This window comes from Phascolarctos cinereus, unplaced genomic scaffold, assembly GCF_003287225.1.
Source record: "Phascolarctos cinereus isolate Bilbo 61053 unplaced genomic scaffold, phaCin_HiC Scaffold_5;HRSCAF=322, whole genome shotgun sequence".
Classification (NCBI taxonomy): domain Eukaryota; kingdom Metazoa; phylum Chordata; class Mammalia; order Diprotodontia; family Phascolarctidae; genus Phascolarctos; species Phascolarctos cinereus.
The window spans coordinates 257,143,662-257,165,214 of NW_027555958.1; the positions used below are offsets into that span (position 1 = coordinate 257,143,662).

Genomic DNA, 21,553 nt, shown 5'->3' on the forward strand with positions numbered 1-21,553 from the left:
GGAATAGAAGGTTATATATTCCACAACGGAGCTTAATTGGTAAGAAATGCAATGTGGTACATGACAGAGAACTGCATTGGGAATCAAAAGAGCTGAATTCAGTTCCCAGCACTGGTTGTGCTGAGGTTTAGGGGTGCTGGGGCCCCCAAATCACAACATTCAGGTCCTGCTTAAATGAATTTGACCCAAGCCTTCTTTCAGCCAAAGAGAAGGTTTGTTAGAACATAGATTGGGGGTGAGTGAGATTTAAAGAATTTGCCTTATTGGCCAGACTCTTAAGAAATCTAAACATTTGTATTGCTAATGCAAGTGGGCCAGAGTTTGAGAATCTGAGCAGTGGCTAGATTTTAAGAATCTCAGGATTTGGCTAGATTTTAAAAATCTGAGCACCTTAATGGAGGCCAAATGGACCTTATATACAGAAAAACTGTGGGAGAGATCTAGGAGTGGCCAAGTACTTTGAGGTGACTGGGATTTTTTGTCCAAAAAATTCTTAATTTTATGTAATTAAAATTGTCTTCTTAATCTCCTGCAATCCTCTCTATCTATTCTTTAGTCATGAACTCCCCCCATATATGTAGGTAGGTTATTCCTATTCGTAAACCTTGACTTTAAGAACATCAAATTTCAATCTAAAGGAGGTGCTCTCTTCAGAGTAAAGATTAGTCATTATAATTTCACAACATTAAGTTTTTACTGTTTTGTTGTTTACTAAATTAACTGATCTATTTAAACAAACAGCTAAATTCAGCCAATCTTTTTGAGAACTACCAGTTTAACTTATGGAGTGTTTTGCCCTGAAACTGGTTTTCATAAAATTATATAGGACCTGGAGGCCCTCATCATCAGTGTGTCAAAAGAAGACAAACTTATAATTCTGGGTGACTTTAATGCAAGAGGAGACACAGACTACCAAACACGGGAGTCTTTGGGAGGAATGAAGTCAGAAACAGCAACAGCTTACTTATGGTCACTTACTTGGTGGTGGTGGTGGTGGTGGTGACTTGTGCGTCACATGACCTTCTCTTCACCAACACTGGTTTCCACTTACTTAAATGCAATAAAACTTCATGGATATACCTTCATAGCAAACATTGGCATTTAATAGACTATGTCATTGTAAGAAGAGACAAACAGGATGTCAGAGTGGCAAAGACAGTGTAAAGTAAAGAGTGCTGGACTGATCATAGACTTATCCTCCCCAAGCAAAATATTTGAATTCAACAAAAGTGGTGACCCCACAGCAAGACAACTACCAGAAGAATTCATGTCAACAGATTAGAGCACTTCGCCAAGCAGGAATGGTTTGTTACTAACTTAGAGAAAGCTGAGCCAACATATGGTGAAACAGAAAAAGAGTGGGCAGCTTTCAGAGATTTTTCAGAGATTTCAGCATTGCATTAACTCATCATTAACTCATAAATATCAAGATTGGTTTGATGGAAATGATGGGAAAATTCAGAAGCTGCTAAACAAAAAATGAGTACTTCATAGGATTTACCAGCAAGATAGTTCATCCATTTCTCTAAGAAGGCAGCATGTAACTCCATCCAAAGTAGAGTACAAGTAAAGCTTAGAGAGATGCAGGATTCTTGGCTCAGTAAAAAGGCAGATAAAATTCAGTTTTACACTGATAGTAACAATCTAAAGCATTTTTATGTTGCCCTGAAGGCTATTTATGGGCCAAAGATCAATGATACACGTCAACTACTCAGTGCTGATGGAGCCACATTGAATAGTGATAAAGACATGGTCCTGGAGAGATGGGCTGAACACTTCCATAATGTTCTCAGTAGAGCATCATAAACCAATGCTGAAAGCCATTGACCGTATACCTATGGTTGACATCAATCCCTCTGTAGCTGAACTTCCAACCAAAGAAGAGATTTTAAATGCCATTAAGCTCCAAACTTTCTGGATGAAAAACCAGAGCCAAAGAGAAAATTCAGTCTTCAAATACAAGACTGAAGAGAAGCATAAAATGCAAAGGAAAGAAAAAAAAACATGTTATTCAATAAGATTAAACTATCTACATCCCTACATAGGAAGATGTTACTTACAACTTTAGGAAACTGTATCTCTATTAAAGCAGTTGTGAATATACATAGACAGAGGTTGTGGATATAAGGTGACTTTGATGTGATGATTTTTTTTTAAAGTAAAGAGTTTGAAAAAAGGAGTATACTGGGAGAAGAGGAAAGGGGGAGGTAGAATAGGGTAAATTACATCATATGGAAAAGCACAAAAGACCTATTACAGTAGAGGGGAAAAAAAGGAGGGTTGAGCATTGTTTGAACCTTACTATCATCAGATTTGTCTCAAAGAGGGAATAACATGCACACTCAGTTGGGTATAGAAATTTCTCTTACCCTATAGGGAAGTAGGAAAGCAAAGGGGAAAGAAAAGGAAAAGAGGGGTACTGATAGAAGAGGATGCAAAAGTAGGAGGGGAAAGGGGAAAGAAAAAGGAGGGGGGCTAATAGAAGGGAGGGCAGATTGAGGCAGGTAGTGGTCAGAAGCAAAACACTGGTGAAGAGGGACAGAGTGAAAATAGAAAGAAAAGTATAAACAGGGAAAAATAGGATGGAGGTAAATACATAGTTAGTAATCACAACTGTGAATGTGAATCAGAGGAACTCTCCCATAAAATGGAAGCAGATAGCAGGGTGGATTAAAAAACAAACTCTTACAATATGTTATTTGCAAGAAACACATTTGAAGCCGAGAGATACACACAAAGTAAAGGCAAAAGGCTGGAGCAAAACATATTGTACTTCTGCTGAAGTTAAAAAAAAAAAAAGCAGGGGTAGCAATCCTGATCTCAGACAAAGCAAAAGCAAAAATCTAATTAAAAGAGATAAAGATGTTAAAAATTGTTTTTACATGCAACTGGGAAATAAGATATACAGACAAAGGGGTAGAGAAATCTATCCTTCCCTATAGGAAAATAGAAGGGGAAGGATATGGGTGGGGGGTAGAAGGGAGGGCATATCAGGGAAGGGTATTCAGAATGCATGCCATCTTGGGGGTGGGGGTAGAAGGGAGATATGGAGAAAATTTGGAACTCAAGATCTTGTGGAACTGAATGTTGAAAACTAAAATTAATTAATTAATTAAAAGAGATAAGGAAATTACATCTTGCTAAAAGCTACTATAGACAATGAAGTAATATCAATATTAAACGTATATGTGCCAAATGGTATAGCATCCAAATTCTTAAAGAAGTTGAGTTACAGGAAGAAATAGACAACCAAACTATAAGAGTGGGGGACCTCAACTTCCTCCTGTCAGAACCAGATAAATCAAACCACAAAATCTTTTTTTAAAAAAAAGGAAGTTAAGGAGATGAGTAGAATGAATTTTAGAAAAGTTAGATATGATAGACCTCTGAAGAAAATTGAATGGGGATAGAAAGGAATATACGTTTTTCTCAGTGGTGCATGGCACCTACACAAAAATTGACCATGTGTTAGGGCAGAAAAACCTCACAGTCCAATGGAGAAAGGCAGAAATATTAAATGCATCCTTTTCAGATCATGATGCAGTAAAAATTGTGTGTAATAAAGGGACATGAAAAGACAGACCAAAAATTGATTGGAAACTAAATAATCTAATCCTGAAGAATGAGTAGATCAAATAATAAATCATAGAAACAATCAATAATTTCACCAAAGAGAATGACAATGACAAGACAACACACCAAAACTTATGGGATTCAGCCAAAGCAATTCCTAGGGAAAATGTTATATCTCTAAATGCTTACATGAATAAAATAGAGAAAGAGGGGAGCAATGAATTGGGCATGCAACTAAAAAGGCTAGGGGAAAAAAAAAAATAAAAAAAATCCCCAATTAAATACCAAATTAGAAATTCTGAAAATCAAAGGAGAGGTTAATAAAATTGAAAGTAAAAAAAAAACTATTGAACTAATAAATAAAACTAAGAGTTGGTTTTACGAGGAAAAAAAACGATAAAATAGATAAAACTTTGGTTAATTCGATTAAAAAAAGAAGAAAACCAAATTATCAGTATCAAAAATGGAAAGCGTGAATTCACCACCAATGAAGAAGAAATTAAAGCAATAATTAAGAGCTATTTTGCCCAACTGTACACCTATAAATCTGACAATCTAAGTAAAATAGATTAATATTTATAAAAATATAAATTGTCAGTTTAAAAGAAGAGGAACATACTTACATAACTTCATTTTAGAAAAAGAAATTGAACAAGGAATAAATGAACTCCCTGACAGATTTACAAGTAAATTTTACCAAACATTTGAAGAAAATTAATTCCGATACTCTATAAAATTTTGGGAAAATAGGCAAATAACTAGTCCTACCAAATTCCTTTTATGATATTAATATGGTGCTGATACCTAAACCAGGAAGAGCCAAAACAGAGGCAGAGGATGATAGAAAAATTTCCCAAAGAATAGTGATGTTAAAATTTTAAATAAAATATTAGCAAAGAGATTACAGCATCTTATCTCAAGGGTAATACACTATAATCAGGTAAGATTTATACCAGGAATGAAGGACTGGTTCAATATTAGGAAAACTATCAGCATAATTGACCATATCAGCAACAAAACTAAGAGAAATCATATGATTATCTCAATAGATACAAAAAAAAGTTTTTGACAAAATACAACACCCATTCCTATTAAAAATACTAGAGACGTTGGAATAAATGGAGTCTTCCTTAAAATGACAGGTACCATCTATCTGAAAACCATCAGCAAGCAATATATGTAATAGGGATAAGTTAGAAGCATTTCCAATAAGATCAGGGTGAAAAAGGAAGTCCATTATCACCACAGTTATTCAATATTGTGTTAGAAATGCTACCTTTAGAATAAGAGAAGAAAAAGAAATCAAAGGAATTAGAATGGGCAAAGAAGAAATAAAGCTATCACTCTTTGAAGATGATATGATGGTATACACAGAGAATCCTAGAAAATCAAGTAAAAAAATCACTTGAAATAATAAACAAATTTAGCAAAGTTGCAAGATATAAATAAACCCACATAAATCACCGGCATTTCTGTATATGACTAACAAATCACAACAGCAATAGACAGGAAAAAAATTCCATTTAAAGTTACTGTAGACATTATAAAATATTTGGAAGTCTACCTGCCAAAACAAACCCAAGAACTATATGAACACAATTACAAAACACTTTCCACACAAATAAAGTCAGATCTAAATAATTGGGGAAAATATCAGTTGCTTATGTAGGTCGAGCTAATATAATAAAAATGACAATTCTACCTAAATTAATTTACATATTCTGGGCCAAATTATCAAAAGATTATTTTATAGAGCTAGGAAAAATAATAAGAAAATTCATCTGGAAGAACAAAAGGGAATCTCAAGGGAATTAATGAAAAGAAATGCAAGAGAAGATGGCCTAACTATATCAGATCTTAAATTCTATTATTAAGTAGCAATCATCAAAACTACTTGGTACTGGGTAAGACATAGAGTGGTGGATCAGTGGAATAGGTAAGGTACACAAGACACAATAGTCAATGACTATAGTAATCTACTGTTTGATAAATCCAAAGACTCCAGCTTCTGGGATAAGGACTCACTGTTTAACAAAAACTGCTGGTAAAACTGGAAAATAGTATGGCAGAAACTAGGCATAGACCAGCATTTTACACCCTATACCAAGATAAAGTCAAAATGGTTACCTGCTTTAGATATAAAGGCTGATACCATAAGCAAACTAGGAGAGCAAGGAATAGTTTACCTGCCAGATCTATGGAGAAGAGAAGAATTTATGACCCAACAGGAGATAGAGAATGTTATGAAATGCAAAATGGATGGTTTTGATTATATTCAATTGAAAAGTTTTTTGCATAGATAAAGCCAATGCAACAAAGATTAGAAGGGAAGCAGAAAACTGGGAAACAAACTTTACAGACAGTGTTTCCAACAAACACTTCATTTCTAAAACATATAAAGAACTGAATCAAATTTATAAGAATACAAGTCATTCCCCAATTGATAAACAGTCAAAGGATATGAACAGGCAGTTTTCAGAGGAAGAAATTAAAGCTATCTATAGTCACGAAAAAATGCTCTAAATCACTATTGATTAGAGAAATGCAAGTTAAAACAACTCTGAGGTAAAATATCACACCTATCAGATAACATGACAAAACAGGAAAATAATAAATGCTGGAGATGTGGGAAAATTAGAAAATTACTGCATTGTTGGTGGAGCTGTGAACTGATCCAACCACTCTGGAGAGCAATTTGGAACTATGCCCAAAAGGCTCTAGATCTGTATCCCAAAGAGATCATACAAATGGGAAAAGGACCCACATGCACAAAAATATTTATAGCAGCTCTTTTTGTGGTGGCAAACAATTGGAAATTGAGGAGATGCCCATCAATTGGGGAATGACTGAACAAGTTGTGGAATATGAATGTAATAGAATACTATTGTTCTATAAGAAATGATAAGCAGGCAGATTTCAGACAAACCTGGAAAGACTTACATGAACTGATGTTGAGTAAAGTGAGCAGAACCAGGAGAATATTGTATATAGTAACAGCAACATTCTGTGTTGATCAGCTATCACAGACTCAGCAACACAGTAATCTAAGAGAATCCAAAAGACTCATAATGGAAAATGCTATCCACCTCCAGAGAAAGAACTATGGAGTCTGAATGCAGATTGAAGCATACTATTTTCACTTTTGTTGTTTTTTTGTTTTTTCTTTGTCATGGTTTTTCCCTTTTGTTCTGATTCTTCTTTCACAACATGACTAATGTGGAAGTATAACCTATATCAAATTGTTTGCTTTCTTGGGGAGGGGAGAAGGAAAGGAGGGAGGGGCAAAAATTTGGAACTCAAAATCTTACAAAAATGAATGTTGAAAACTATCTTTACATGTAATTGGAAAAAAATAAAATACTAATAAGTAAAAAAAATGTTGAGTTCCAAATTGTCTCCCTCCCTCCCTCCCCTACCCCTTCCTCTAGGAAGGCAAGCAATTTTATATAGATTATACATGTACAATTATACAAAACATATTTCCATATTAGCCATGTTGCAAAAGAAAACAGACAAAAAACACAAGAAAAATAAAGAAAGTTTTAAAAGTATGCTATGATTTGCATTTAAACTATAACAGTTCTTTCTCTGGAGGTAGATAGCATTTTTCATCACAAGTCCTTTGGAACTGACAGTTGATCATTATACAGTATTGCTGTTACTGTGCACAATGTTCTGGTTTTGCTCACTTCACTTTACAACAGTTCATATAAGTCTTCCCAGGTTTTTCTGAAATAATCCTGTCATCATTTCTTATAGCACAATAGTATTCCATCACAATCACATACCACAATTTGTTCAGTCAATTGATGGGCACCCCTTCACTTTCCAATTCTTTGCCACCACAGAAAGAGCTGCTATAAATATTTTTGTACATATAGGTCCTTTTTCTTTTCCTTTGATCTCTTTGGGATACAGACCTAGTAGTGGCATTGCTGGGTCAAACGGCATGCACAGCTTTATACCCTTTGGGCAAAGTTCCAAATTGCTCTCCAGAATGGTTGGATCAGTTCATAAATCTACCAACAGTGCATTAGTATCCAAGCAACAGCTTTCAAAAACTGCTTAGTGAGTAATTGTTTAGGGAACTTGGAGTTCCATTAGCCTGACAGTCCCTTATTCTAGCCTCTTCTTGGTGCCTGCCAAAGTCTACACTATGTGGACAAAGTCCCTATAGAAACATAGACCTAGAGAATATTATGTTATAAATACTATTATAGAGAGCCTGCTGTAGGGCTATAACCTTCTGTAATTTCTCAAGTCCCACCTAAAAGAAGTAGCCTTGCAAGTGACTTGCAGTGCTTTTCCCCTAACTCAACCACTATATAAGCCACAAAATGTTCTCATCTTATCCCAATTACCAACTACACCAAATGTTAGGGGCAAACCTAAAAACAAAATCATTCTTCTATTTCAGGCTTAATATGGGGAGAAAATGAAGCAGTCAGTCAGTCAACAAACATTTATTATGTGCCTACTTAATAACAATGTACCAAGTTCTATGCTGAATACTCAAGAAGCACATCATCTAATGGAGGAGACAACTTGAAAGCAGTTGCATATGAAGAAGATATATACAAGAAAAATTTGAAATAATCTCAAAAGGAAGACACTAGAATTAAGGAAGATTATGGAAAACTTCCTTTAGAAGGTGGGATTTTAGCTAACAGTTGTCCAGAAAAGCCCAAAAATGGAGATGAAAAGTTCCAGGGACAGGGAAACAACCCGTGAAAATGCCCAGAGTTGGGCAATGAAGACAGATCAAATCCAAAATCCTCTACTTGGTGTTCAAAGCCTAGCCTCTTCCTACCTTTCCAGGCTTCTTACATCTTACTCTCCACCACATACTCTTCAATCTAATGCCATTAGTATCCTTGATGTTCCATGAACAAGACACTCCACCTCTTGGCTCCAGGTATTTTCTCTGGCTGTCCCCCATGCCTAGAATGTTCTTCCTTCTCATCTCTGCCTCCTGGCTTCCCTGGCTTCCTTGAAGTCCCAACTGAAATCTCATCTTCCACAGGAAGCGTTTCCCAACCTCTCTTAATTCTAGTGCCTTCCTTTTGTTAATTATTTCTATTTATCCTTTTTATAACTTACTTGTATAGACTTGTTGCCTCCCCAATTGATTGTAAGCTCTTAGAAGACTGTCTCTTGACTCTTTTCCCATCCCTAACATTTAGCAAATGCCTGACACATAATAGGGGCTTAATAAATGTTGATTGAGTGAGTGAATGAGTGAGTGAGTGAGTGAGTGAGTTATCAAGCATAACCTAGACAAAGATCAAGCAAGGAGAATGAGGAGCGGTCAGAGAGGTAAGATGAGAACCATGAGAATAATGTCATGAAAACCTAGAGATAATAGTGTATCAAGAAGATAGTGCTCAACAGTGTCAAAAGCTACAGAAAAGTCAAGAAGGATGAAGATCGAGAAAAGGCTATTCAATTTGGTAATTGAGAGATCACTGGTAAATATGAAGAGAGTAATTTCAGTTGAATGATGAGATCAGAAGATAAACTGTAGAAACTGAAGGAGAGAAGTGGAGGAACCAACTGTGACTGTCTTCTCAAGGAATTTAGCCACAAAAGGGAGGAAACATGGGATGATAGCTAGCAAGGATTGATGACTAAAGTGAGGGTTATTTGACAAAGAAGGAGACATGGGCATGTCTGTAGGCAGTAGGGAAGTAGCAAATAGAAAAGGAGAATAGATGAGAGAGTAAAGATGATAGAGGGGATGTCCTAAGGAAGAAAACAAGGTAGAGTGGGATCATTTGTACAAGTAGAGGCACTTGTAAGTCATTGAACAGTTAACAAAAAAGAAGTTTTATTTGCCCCAATACAGCAAGGATATGTAACAAAGATTCAGTGATACTTAGCTTTTTTGGACAAGAAAGCAAGTCAGAGGGGTCCCGACCATATGGATGAGACTTCTTATGCCATTAAGTGACCAGGGAGTTGCCAAGGATGTTAAAGGCCAATCAAGTTCCAAGAAATCTTTGTTGCTTTTAAGGGAAAACTAATTCCTATTATGGGGAAACTGGGAACTTTGATCCTGTCACAGCTATCTATATAAGGACATTTTGTTCTCTCCTTTCCCCCAGTAAAAAGTAAGCTCTATGAGGACTGGAATGAACATTCAAACTATAATCATAGTAATTATACCCTTATTGAAATCACCAAATGACATAGAAACATTAACAATTAAGGATACATAATAAAAGTTGGATGCAGTGTCTTTCAGATGACCCCTTATCCCTCTCTTATCCCTCACATAGGCCTGTCCTAGGTCCCAATAGCAACAACTGTGAGTGGCTCCTCCTTTCAATTGCTTTCATTTTCCAAATGCTTTGACACTATGTCAGCTCTGGAGTTGCTCTGACAATTGTTAAAAAGATAGTCTTTAGGGCTTGGAGCTACCTGGCTCTGATTTTTTTCCTTCTATTTTGTTTCTGCTTCTACAGAATAAATATCTTATTTTCCACATGGTTAAATTTCTCCTGCTTTTAGGCAGTTCTCTACATTGACTCTACTTAAACCAGTAGGAATTAATGGAGGCCTAGACAAATCCCCACTACAAGTAGTAATGAATTTTATTTTTAGAACCATTTCTGATACAGCAGTATTAAATAAATGCAAAAGGGTAAATATCAAGCTTATGTATAGTGGATAATACACTTCCTTACACATGTGGAGTGATATAATAAAGCATTGAAATGAAAATTCTAGGTTCAAGTACCAGGTCTACCACTCTTTATGCCTTTGGACAAATTTGATTGTAGGGAAAGGAGCACTGCTTCTAGAATCAGAGGACCTGGGTTCAAATCCTACCTCTCATACTTATTTTCTGTATGTCATTGGACAAGTCACTTAACCTCCTTGGGCTTCATTTTCTTAGCCATAAAAGCAGGAGTTTGGATAAGATTATCTCTAAGGTCCTTCCCAGCAGGGAAGGAGCAAGAGAAGGGCTGTGGTTAGGCACTCTTTTCTCTAAGTCTCTGTGTATGATACCAGACTAGAATGACATATTTCTTTCCCTCCAAATATTGTTGGTCTAGAAGGACAACCTTTTGTGACCATACCACTTTGATGGTACTTCTTCAAGAAGTCATAGCAGTCTGGATTCATGTGGAGGAAGAAAAGAAAGGAAAGTTGTGCACAATTGTTACTTGATGAATAACTTCATTCAACCATTATTTCAGTGCTAACATGTTTCAGCCACTGCACGTACATAAAAGATCTCTAATAAATGTTCATTTACAAAGTCACAGGATTTAGAACTGGAAAGGATTTAAAGATTAGTCCAACCTCATCATTTTACCAATTAAAAAAAGTCAGAAAGGTGAAGTGACTTGGTCAAGGTCATACAGCTAGTAAGGTAAGTAACTGAGTTGAATCTAACTAAATTGAGAAGAGGAAGAAGACTTCCTGTCTATACAATATGCCTAATACAATATGTGTGCCCACATAAAACAAATGTCTATGTGGGTTGTTTAAAATGCAGCTTGAAAAGGGTATGAATAGGTATCTCTGGAATCTAGACCACTTTTCTCCAAGGAAGACTACTATTCCTACTCTGAAAGGAGCAGAAGGGCTGTGGCTAGCTAGGCACTTTTCTTATTCTTTGAGTAGAATAGATAGATAGATAGATATTGATATTGATATAGATATATATCTATATATAGTTATATACACATACAGACACACACACATATACATATATATATCTTGGTATCTAAATATTGCTGATCTTCAGGGACAATAGGGTCAACATAAAAGCCAATTCTCTGGTCACTAGTCCTTAAGGGAGGAGGATTGTCCCAAGATTATACCCATTGGCTTGCCCCCTTCCCACCAAATGCCGTTTTATACAAAAGACTATCACACATAGTGAATAGTGAGTTAATACATTTTTAGTATAAGTTATACAGAGTAAAACATATAAGATTGAATGAGCCCTATTGATGGGAACAAGATGTCACCTTGAGACAAGACAGAAAGACTCTCACTCGAGGAGAAATTTCTCCAAAGTCTATAGAGAAACAAGCTAGAAATTAGCTATGTGTTGAAGAACTGACTTCCCCTACATGTCTATGGCTGCAAAGTTTTTCTCTCTCTCTTTCCTCTTGAATCAGTCCCCCACCCCAAAATAAAAAGGAGAAAAAAAATCTGGCACCACATCTCCAGGAATGTCTCCCAAAAGCTCTTACACCAACTCTACTCCTTAATGCTGTCACTCAGTATCACAACAGCATTCTCTGCAACAATTAGAAGTCTAAGTCGGTATGCACAGTCAACAGTCAATAAACATCAAATGCCTTCTAGGTGTCAGGCACTGTAGTAAGTGCTGGGGATACAAATAAGAAAAAAAGAAAGACAGTCCTTGCCCTCAAGGAGTTTACAATCTAGTGGGGGAATACAACACACAAAATAACCCCAAAAAGTGAAGAAGAGAGAAAGGTACTCTGTGCTGGGAGAGAGAGGCATAAGGAAGAAGTCAAAGAAGTCCAAAATTAGTGCAGCCAAGTAAGAAATGAGATGTCTGAGGATAGGGGCAGTCCTGTGTCCTCTCCTTAAATGCAGGTGTTTATGGCTCCACCTTCTAATTAGAAGGGCAGAGAATATTGATGAAGTGTGAGTAACAAGGCTGACTGGATCTTGCAAAATGATAAGACATCCCAATGATAAGGTTACTGAGGGCTTGGTACCAATGAAATCCAAAATGAGTGCAGCCAAAGAAGCCAAAATGAGTTTAGCCCAGTGCTGCAGGGTAGGAAAAGACATCTTAGCACACACAGCAGCATACAAAATGCCTCAAGCTTGGCTGGAAACCTAAATTACACATGTATTCTGGGGCAGAGGCAAAACTGAAGTTAAATGTTACTTTGAATCCCTTCCATATGAAGGAATGAGTAGTCTCATCCCTAATAAGGTAGACTCTAAATGAAGGTTTCTCAACTTTCTGTATATAATTCATATAGCTATGGACTGAAATGTTTCTCATCTGTGTTTATAATGTTTTTTAAATTGGTAAGATATCATTTTCATTGAGTTGATCCACAAATTCAAGCCAAATGAACAATCTAATAAATCCATGTAGACAAAATAGGGATATTGTAGAGATTTAGAGTTATCTACTTCAGTCTTGTTCTACACAGGACTGCAGAACTAGGGTTCATAGTAATAATATGTCCATTATCTTACTTATTCTACTATTTACAATATGGTGGACGTTGGCTAAGTCACTTGATTTGGGGGGTGAGGGCTCACTTACTTTTGTAAAATGAATAGGTTATGCTAGGTGATCGCTACTGTCCCTTCCAGGTCTAAATCTAAGATCCTGTTTACAAAGGAGGAAGTTGAGGTTCAGAAAAATCACTTGTCCCAACTGCCACATCTAGTAATCAGCAGAGCCAGGAATGAAACTCTAGGCCAAGTGATCTTTCTATTATATCTTTTCTTTTTAAGAATAATGACTTCTTAGCACAGAAAAATAAAGAGATATAGACAAAAAAGAAGGGGGAGGAATTTGAATAGGTGGCAGCAGCAACAATTATTCCATGGCATCAATAATTGCCAACAAGGGAGCATTTCCCCCTGGACACCAGTGGAAGGAATGTTGTCTTACTTTCTCTCTGCACAACGCACATTCACCTTGCCTATTTATTGGGAATGGAACATTGAGCACTGAGGGAATTTGGAGCCCTTGAAGATATCTGTAATATGGTTGAAACTAATCTAAAGATTCTAATCGCACACAGTCCCCAATTCTCTAAAAATATTGGAAAATTTGGAATTTTCACTAATAACTACGTCTCTTTGGAAAGGAATTGATTGGTCCCATTGGTAATGCTGAGAAACAAATTATCACTGTCCGGAAGAGACCTAAGATGTTACCTCACCCAGGTTCTTGCCTCTAGCCCAGACACCTCCTAAAGCAACATCTGCAGGTGAGAATCTTCCTGTTTGCAAAACCCTTTTAACTAGAGGTTCTGCTAAGTTGTAATCTGTACCAGAATCTTTGCCAAGATTTTTTTCATGATTAAATCATGATCTTAAATCCTCTTGCTGCAGTTAGAATCTTTTGTTCAAGTCTTCATTTAGAGCAAAGAACTAGTTTTCCCTTAGCTTTTATATCCTAACCTTCAGGAAATTGAGTATAGTTAAACAATTGCTCATGAGTTTTCTCTTCCCTGGGCTAAACATTCCAATGTTTTTGAAGATTTTCCTCAGCAGTGTTATTCAGTTATTCCTATAAATATAAATTAAGCATAGACTGATGAGGAAAGCTGGTAACAACAACAAAAGGTTGTGGGGTTGGGTTTTTTTTTCCTATCTTGGGTCCAAAAAGAGAGGATCAAAGAAGAGACAGGAAAGCTGTTCAAGGTGGATAGATAACTGACAGAAGACAAAACTGCCTAAGTCTTATTTTGCTTCTGTTTTCTCCAAGGAGATTACCTTTGGAGACACTATTAATTATCTTTCATAGATCCCAGAGGACCAGAGAGGTACTGCAGAATTAAAGACAGGTAAATATTTTCCCAATTTTCAAAAAAAAAGAAAAGAATGAGTCTGCCAATGAATCAGCTAGTGAGATTGGCTTTGATTCCTAACAAAATTCTAGCAAGTGTTATTAAAAGGACAGTTATTGAAAATCCAAAATAAATGAATAAATGAATGAATAAAGAAAGAAAGAAATGGATGAATAAATAAATAAGATAACAAAGAGCATTGTTTCATTAAGAACAGGTCATGCTATGCTATGAAGCAGTGTTACTATCAATACGACTAGACTTATTCCCTTTTTTTGGACACAGTTATAAGACTAGAACAAAAGCAGCCTGACATCGTGGACAGAATATTGGACTTAAAGGTAGAAGGACTTGGGTTCACACTCTTCTTCTAAAACTGACTAGCTATGCAACCCTTGAAAAAAACCACTTAACAGTTGGATTTTTAGGGATACAGCCCTAGAATTTCTCTACTAAATTATAGACAGATTGGTGGAGAGAGTTCCCCAGGTTGACAAACTCATGAATCATTTTCCTAAGAGGTCGGGACATCAAAATACTGCAGTGATTACAGTTTACCTACATTTTAGCAAACATTTGATAAAGATTCTCACGTTGTCCATGTGAAGAAGATGAGATGTAATCTACATAATAATTTAGTAAGGAATATTCAAAACTGGTTTAATAGCCAGACCCAAAATCCAATAATGATTCAGTATCAACATACAAGGTTTCTATTGTAGTATCCCAGAGATTTGTGCTTGGCATTGTGCTATTTGACATTCTTATCACTGAATTAGAGAAAGATATCATTGGAATGGTTATCAAATTTGCAGATAAATAAACCTTTGAAGGAAAACTAATATATATTGATAGTTTAGATTAAAAAATATCTTAATAGACTAGTTTATTATACTTGAGTTTAGAAAATTCACCAAGATAGCAGAGATGTGACTAAATAGTAGTTCACTTGGAAAAACAAAAGACATGGTTATTTTAGTGGAATAGACTTCAAGAACTCAGGAAAGCTAATTGGACGTCATTAAGGTTACCTAAGAAGGTAACTGTTCTATTGTGAGACTCTAGTGAGACCACTTCTGGAGTCCTGTGTTCTTTTTTGAGTATCACATTTCAAGAAGGAAAATAATAATCTGGTGAACATCTAGAGAAGGGCAACCAGGATGGTAAAAAGTCTCGGGTTCATTTCATATTAGGAGCAATTGAAGTAATTGGGGATGTTTAGAAAAGATTTGGGTGGGGGGAGAACTATCTTCAAGTATTTAGAGGACTGTATCTTGGATTAGGATTCTTGAAACAAAGAAAAATTTCCTAACCATTATTTATCCAAAAGCAGAATGAGTTGCGTTGTAAGGTTCTTCATTAGCAGAAGTCTTCAAACAAAAGCTGGATGACCCCTTGCCAAGTATGTTATAGAGGGAATTCTTATTCAAGTATGAATGGGACTAAATAGCCCTTAAAATCATTTCCAAGTCAGAGATACCATGATTTCTTTTTAAAATTGGGGAGAAAAGCTTAATATTACTCTAGGATTATGAAGTGACTTACCTATAGGAAGGAAAGTGCTATAACAAAAAGAACACTGGACTGGGATTTAGGACATCTCAATATGAATCTCAGTTCTGTTCATTAACTACCTGTGTGTCCTTGGGAAAATCATTCAACCTCTCTGATTTTAATTTCTTTAACTGAAAAATAGGTGTAATAATACTTGCTCAACCTACCTCATTGGGATATTGGGAAAAATCAGGGAGGAAATAGTTAAAATTAGTCCAATAGCTGGTTATTTTTAAGACAATTGGTCCCAGTTCTTTGGTAGTTTTATTTTATTATGTTTCATAATTTATTTTAAGGATGTATTTATGATGTAATGTAGAGAACACTGAATTTAGAGCTAGGAGACTTGAGTTTAAGTTCTGAGTGTTCCACTGTCAGACAGGTGCATGATCCTGGACATGTCACTCACATTCTTGACCTTCCATCCATAAAAGGATTCTAAAAATACTTGCACAATTGACCTAAGAGTCCAGTTGAAAGACTCAAGTGAAATCATGTATGCAAAATACTTTGTGAATCATAAAAAGAGCTACGTAAATATAAGCTATTAGCATTATTCAACTGATAGTCAACTGCTACTGTCAAAGATACTTGTGCATTTAAATAGCTGAGGCTGCTAGGTGGCACAGTGTATAGAGTGTTACACCTGGAGTCAGGAAGACTCATCTTCCTAAGTTCAAATTGGGCCTAAGACATTTACTATCTGTGTGATGCTGGGCAGGTCACGTAACCCTATTTGCCTCCATTCCTCATCTATAAAATAAGCTGGAGAAAGAAATGGCAAATAAACCACTCCAGTATCTTTGCCAAGAAAACCCAAAAGGGATCACAAAGAGCTGGACACAACTGAAAAATGACTGAATAACAAAGAGCCCAAATTTCTGTTCAACCATAAGTGTGCCAAAAAAACACCTTGTCAACCTGTAGAGTAGAGAGAAGCCTGTCTTTTCTCATCTTTACCAATGTCAACCAGGAATCTGAAAGCTGCCTAAGTAAGAAGCACTAATTTTCTCTCCTGGATTTATTTCAGTCCATGTCCATGTCTATGTAATATAGAAAAGGGTACTTGGGTGGAAGTGGGAAGTCTGCCAACCAGCTCTGATGACTAATCAGTTGTGTCATCTAAATTGTCTAAATGAACAAAAAACAGATTCACTCTTGGCTTTTCACTTTGACAGAGTCAAATGTGACTCCAATACAACTATTGAAAAATGAAAAGTTCAGTCAAACAATTAAACTCCTTTTGAATCATCTTTTCCTCTAAATCGAATGGTTATTTAATTATGTCTGAATTTATTATTTGATCATGTGTAAACAAAAACTGAAGAAACCAATGGTTTTGATATAACAGTTCTCTGACAACAGTTCTTTACTTGGCTAATTGAATGAGCTTTTTTCTTTCTTTCTTTTGTTGGAATTGAAGATTTACCTTTCTTATATCACCAGTTTGGCTTTCTCCTTCCTACTGTGAAGGGCATGTTTTCTGTAGCTACATAAGGAGGAGGAAATCTTTCATCTGTTATGGGAACTAAATTTTCTTACTTCTACATAAACCTTATGAGGGTTTCTCTACATAATTATACCAGTTACAACCAATGCTTATCCGAAAGTTAGAACATTCAGGTCAGATGAATTATGTGATAATAAATAAATATAATCTTAGTTCTAGAAAGGATACTGGAAACTTTTTAGTCCTATTTAACTACCATTTCTCCAGATGTTTCATTTATGTTGTCACAAAAGTCTTAGTGGGCTGATAGACGAAGAGAAAGAAGCATAGGGATCAAGACAAGGAGAACAGTTGTGGTACATGGAGCATTCTAGATGAAGGGAAATTGGCTCCACATCCCATCTCCATTTTATGCCCTTTGGATTTCTCAGGGTAATCAATTTACCAATTGCCAAGAACTTCAAGAATCAGGAAATGAAATGGACAGAGCAGGAATAAGAACAGCAAGGAGCTGAGAATTCTGGAGAATCCTGATGGAAGCCTCAAATCAGGGAATTCTGAGGTAAGTACTTATCAGCCTAGATAAAGAATAAGAGGAAGAAATTTCCCTCTTCCTAAATAAGGGATCACTTTTATATCAGCTTTAATTACAATGCGTTCAACTGGGAATAATTTCCTGGGACAGAGATTCTAAAACATCCTTTTTGTCACCCACTCCAAAATTGTAAAACTCAGGTTGTGAATTCCTCCTGAAAACTCACTGTACTCTGTCCTACTGTATTTTACACTATGGCACAAGGTGATGTCTTCAATTGCAAATGGCTAGGTTAATGTGACACCAAAATTCAAAAAATTCAATTGATTATTAAGTAGCTACCATACAAGCCCCTCTGCTAAGAGCTGGAGAAAGATACAAAGACAAAAATGAAATAGACCTTGCCCTCAAGAAACTTATGTTCTATTGCGAGGCCATGACATGTACATAGTGAAGTAAATACAAGGTAATTTAAAAAGGGAGACCTTTCTGAGCCTCAGTGAGCCTTGAACAAGATGATCACTAAGACCTACGCTTCTGTGAAATGTTTTTAAGGACCTCACCAACACACCTGTAAGACCTAGCCTTACTTTGTTATAAATCATGCAAATCTATTTGCATATAATATGTCTACATAACACCACCACTAGCATAAATGATTAAGTCAAAAACTTCTTTGATGTTCTTATAAATGGCAGCAAACACCAACATTTCTAAGTTGAACAATTTTATGAGTGGATCCTCCTCCATGCTGAATTCTATTCAGTCAGCCTGAAGTAGAGGCAGCTAGATGGCATTCCTGACTTCAGAGTCAGGAAGACCTGAGTTTGAATCCTGCCTCAGACACTTCCTAGCTATGTGACGCTGAGCAAGTTTCTGAGTCTCAGTTTCATCATTTATAAAATGTGAAGGTTGGACTCGAAGACCAAAAACTGTAAACCTAATGTCTCTTCCAGCTCTAAATCTGTGGTCCTGCTCTCTTATGTTCTAGTTGTAACAGTTTATGTCTGTATCCATCCTTACACTTTACAAAGCCTATTCACACCCAAAGGCAATATGTTCTAATAGAAAACATATATCTCTTAGGTAAAAAGGTCCTAGGTTTGAGTCTTGCCTTTGCCATCTTCTAGTTATGTCATCTTAGACAAGTTATTTTATCCCCCTGAGCTTAATTTCATTATCTGTAGAATGAGTGGAAATATTTGCACTAATAATAATAGCTAGCATTTATGTAGCGCTTCAAGGTTTGTAAATCATTTTACAAATACTATCTTATTTTATCCTCACAACAACCCTGGGAAGTAGTGCTATTATTATCCCTATTTTACAGATGAGGAACTGAGGCTAAGAGATAAGTGATTTGTCACATGGCTAGTAATTGTCTCAGGATGGATTTGAACTTTGTTTTGGCTTAAGCACTACCTAAAATAGCACAGTGCCTGACACATGATATGTGCTTAATAAATGCTTGTGGACTGATTGACTGTTACAACATAATTTACAAGATTGTTGTGATGGGATTGGCATAATGCTTATAAAACATTCTGTAATCTGCTATGTAAATATTAAGATCTCTGAGCTTTGTGGCCTCTATAAGTTTATTTTATTTTTCCTATTCATCTTTAGTGAGAGCAAAATACTTATGAACAAGTAACCTTAGTCTTGGGTTCGTGAAAGGAAAGAAAGGAGGTATCCATGCTAGGTCCAAGAATCCCCCTGGAATGTGAAGAGCAGCTGAGAGACAGTTGCCATGTCTAAACAATCATAAACTTGGCCAGGCAGAGCAAAGGACAAAGAGAAAAAAGGAAAGAACCCTACCTGCAATCAGGGGGAATGTTGGGGTATTCAGCAGTCCTCCTGACTTCATTACCTTATAGGTATGAATTGGGGAGGAGGGGTAGTGGGCAAAGGGGGAAAAGAATTCTATCCTTTTGGTTCAGTTGACTCAATATGAAACTGATAGATTAAGTACATACATTTTATGGAGCCTAATTAAATCCCTTACATAGTTTGTTTTTATTTTACACCAGTTTAGGTCTGTTATATAAACACAGCCAGAGCTCTTTCTATGACATAATAACTAAGTGTGCCACTTTTTTCTTTTTCTGCCACAGCCAAACCCAGAAGGGGGCCATTGCAGACCACTGGAACTATTCCTCCACATCTAGCTTTGTCCTTACCAGTCTTTTCAACCATAGTCCAATGCACCTATTCCTCTTCAGCATCGTTGTGTTGATCTATGTCCTTGCTATGACAGGCAATGTGGCCATGGTCTTTCTGATCTGGGTGGATTCAAGGCTCCATACACCCATGTACTTCCTGCTCAGTCAACTCTCCTTCCTAGACATTTTCTTCGCCTCAGTCACCGTCCCCAAGATGATCGTGGGCTTCCTCTGTGGCTGGACAAGCATCTCTTTTGGGGGATGTGGAGCCCAGATGTTCTTTTTCATGTTCTTGGGAGCAGCAGAGTGCCTGCTCTTAGCCCTCATGGCCTATGACCGCTATGTTGCCATTTGTAACCCACTCCGGTACCCAATACTTATGAGCAGGCAGGTCTGTTGCATTATGGTAATCACCTCATGGCTTGGTGGGTCACTTAACGCTTCCATCCAGACAATTCTGACCTTACAGTTTCCCTACTGTGGCTCAAGGGAGATTGCCCACTTCTTCTGTGAGGTGCCCTCCCTGCTGCAACTTGCCTGTGCTGACACAACTGCCTACGAAAAAGTGCTATTTGTTACAGGTGTGGTAGTGCTGCTGGTGCCCATTGCCTTTATCACTGCCTCCTATGCCCTGATCCTGACTGCTGTGCTTCAGATGAAGTCAGCTGAGGGGCGCCACAAGGCACTGGCTACATGTTCTTCTCACCTGACAGTGATCAACCTTTTTTATGGACCACTCATCTATACCTACATGTTGCCATCCTCCTATCATTCACCAGGACAGGATGATGTAGTGTCTGTCTTCTACACAGTCTTCACACCTATGCTAACCCTCATCATCTACAGCCTGAGGAATAAGGAGGTCTCAGGGGCAATGAAGAAGGTGATAAGGCAGTGTGCAGTCACTAGAAATGTGTAAGAACTCAGGGAGAGGAGGATATTTTATTGACTGGGACCCATTAAGCATCTATACAAGGCAAAGAACTGATCCAGATTGTATTTGAAGGTCCTTTCTTACTCTATGATTCCAAACTTCTAGCTTGTGATTCCAAGATTTTATTCTAGGCTTCTATCTGTGATTCTAAAATTCTACCCTAAGATAATATTCCCCTGGGCGAAGAGTTCAATCCCACCTCTATATTCTAGGGAAATAGACCTGTTTTTCAGTCTCATATAAGAGCACTAATCTTTGGGTGAGCTTCATAAAGAGCTTTCAAAGTGATTCATACCACAATTTCATTTGGTCATGTGTTCTGGTGTCTAACAGACCTCAAGACCTGGAATTTTTTCCTTAAGTATAAACTGCATCGATTTCCCTGAAGTTAAAATCTATCTCCTCTAGATCGGTACTCAGTGGAAATGGAGAATGATAAAAACAAATCTACTCCCACCAAAAATTTCCACCAATTTCTCTGCCCCCAAAGGAGAGCACAGGAATGAAACTCTTCTAATATACAAAGTAAGTTCTTTTTCTTTAAGATTGTATTCAGTTGCATAAACATTTATTATCTGTTTCTATGTACAGCAATTGGGGAAAACACAAAGTTTAGATTATTCACATTTATGTAAAATTTCTGAATCACAGGATCATAGGGACCTCAGAAGCTGTCTAATCCAAACCCTCCATTTTATGAATAAGGTATCTGAAGCCCAAGCCAGTTAAGGTCACAAACTTAAACCCAGATTCTCTGCACATAGAGCCAATGATTTCTCCAATGTACTTAGCTACCTTCTTTAAGGTAGCTTA

General features: G+C 36.8%; 1 protein-coding gene across 1 annotated transcript in view; it reads left to right on the forward strand.

The window, feature by feature from the left end:
• LOC110194215 (olfactory receptor 2Z1-like) overlaps positions 1-20,725 on the forward strand; it is a 32,912-nt gene extending 12,187 nt beyond the window's left edge. Inside the window, exon 3 of the mRNA XM_020966408.1 lies at positions 19,759-20,725. Within this exon, the coding sequence (XP_020822067.1) occupies positions 19,759-20,725 (967 nt within the window). The remainder of the gene's footprint in view (positions 1-19,758) is intronic.
• The last annotated feature ends 828 nt before the right edge of the window (positions 20,726-21,553 follow it).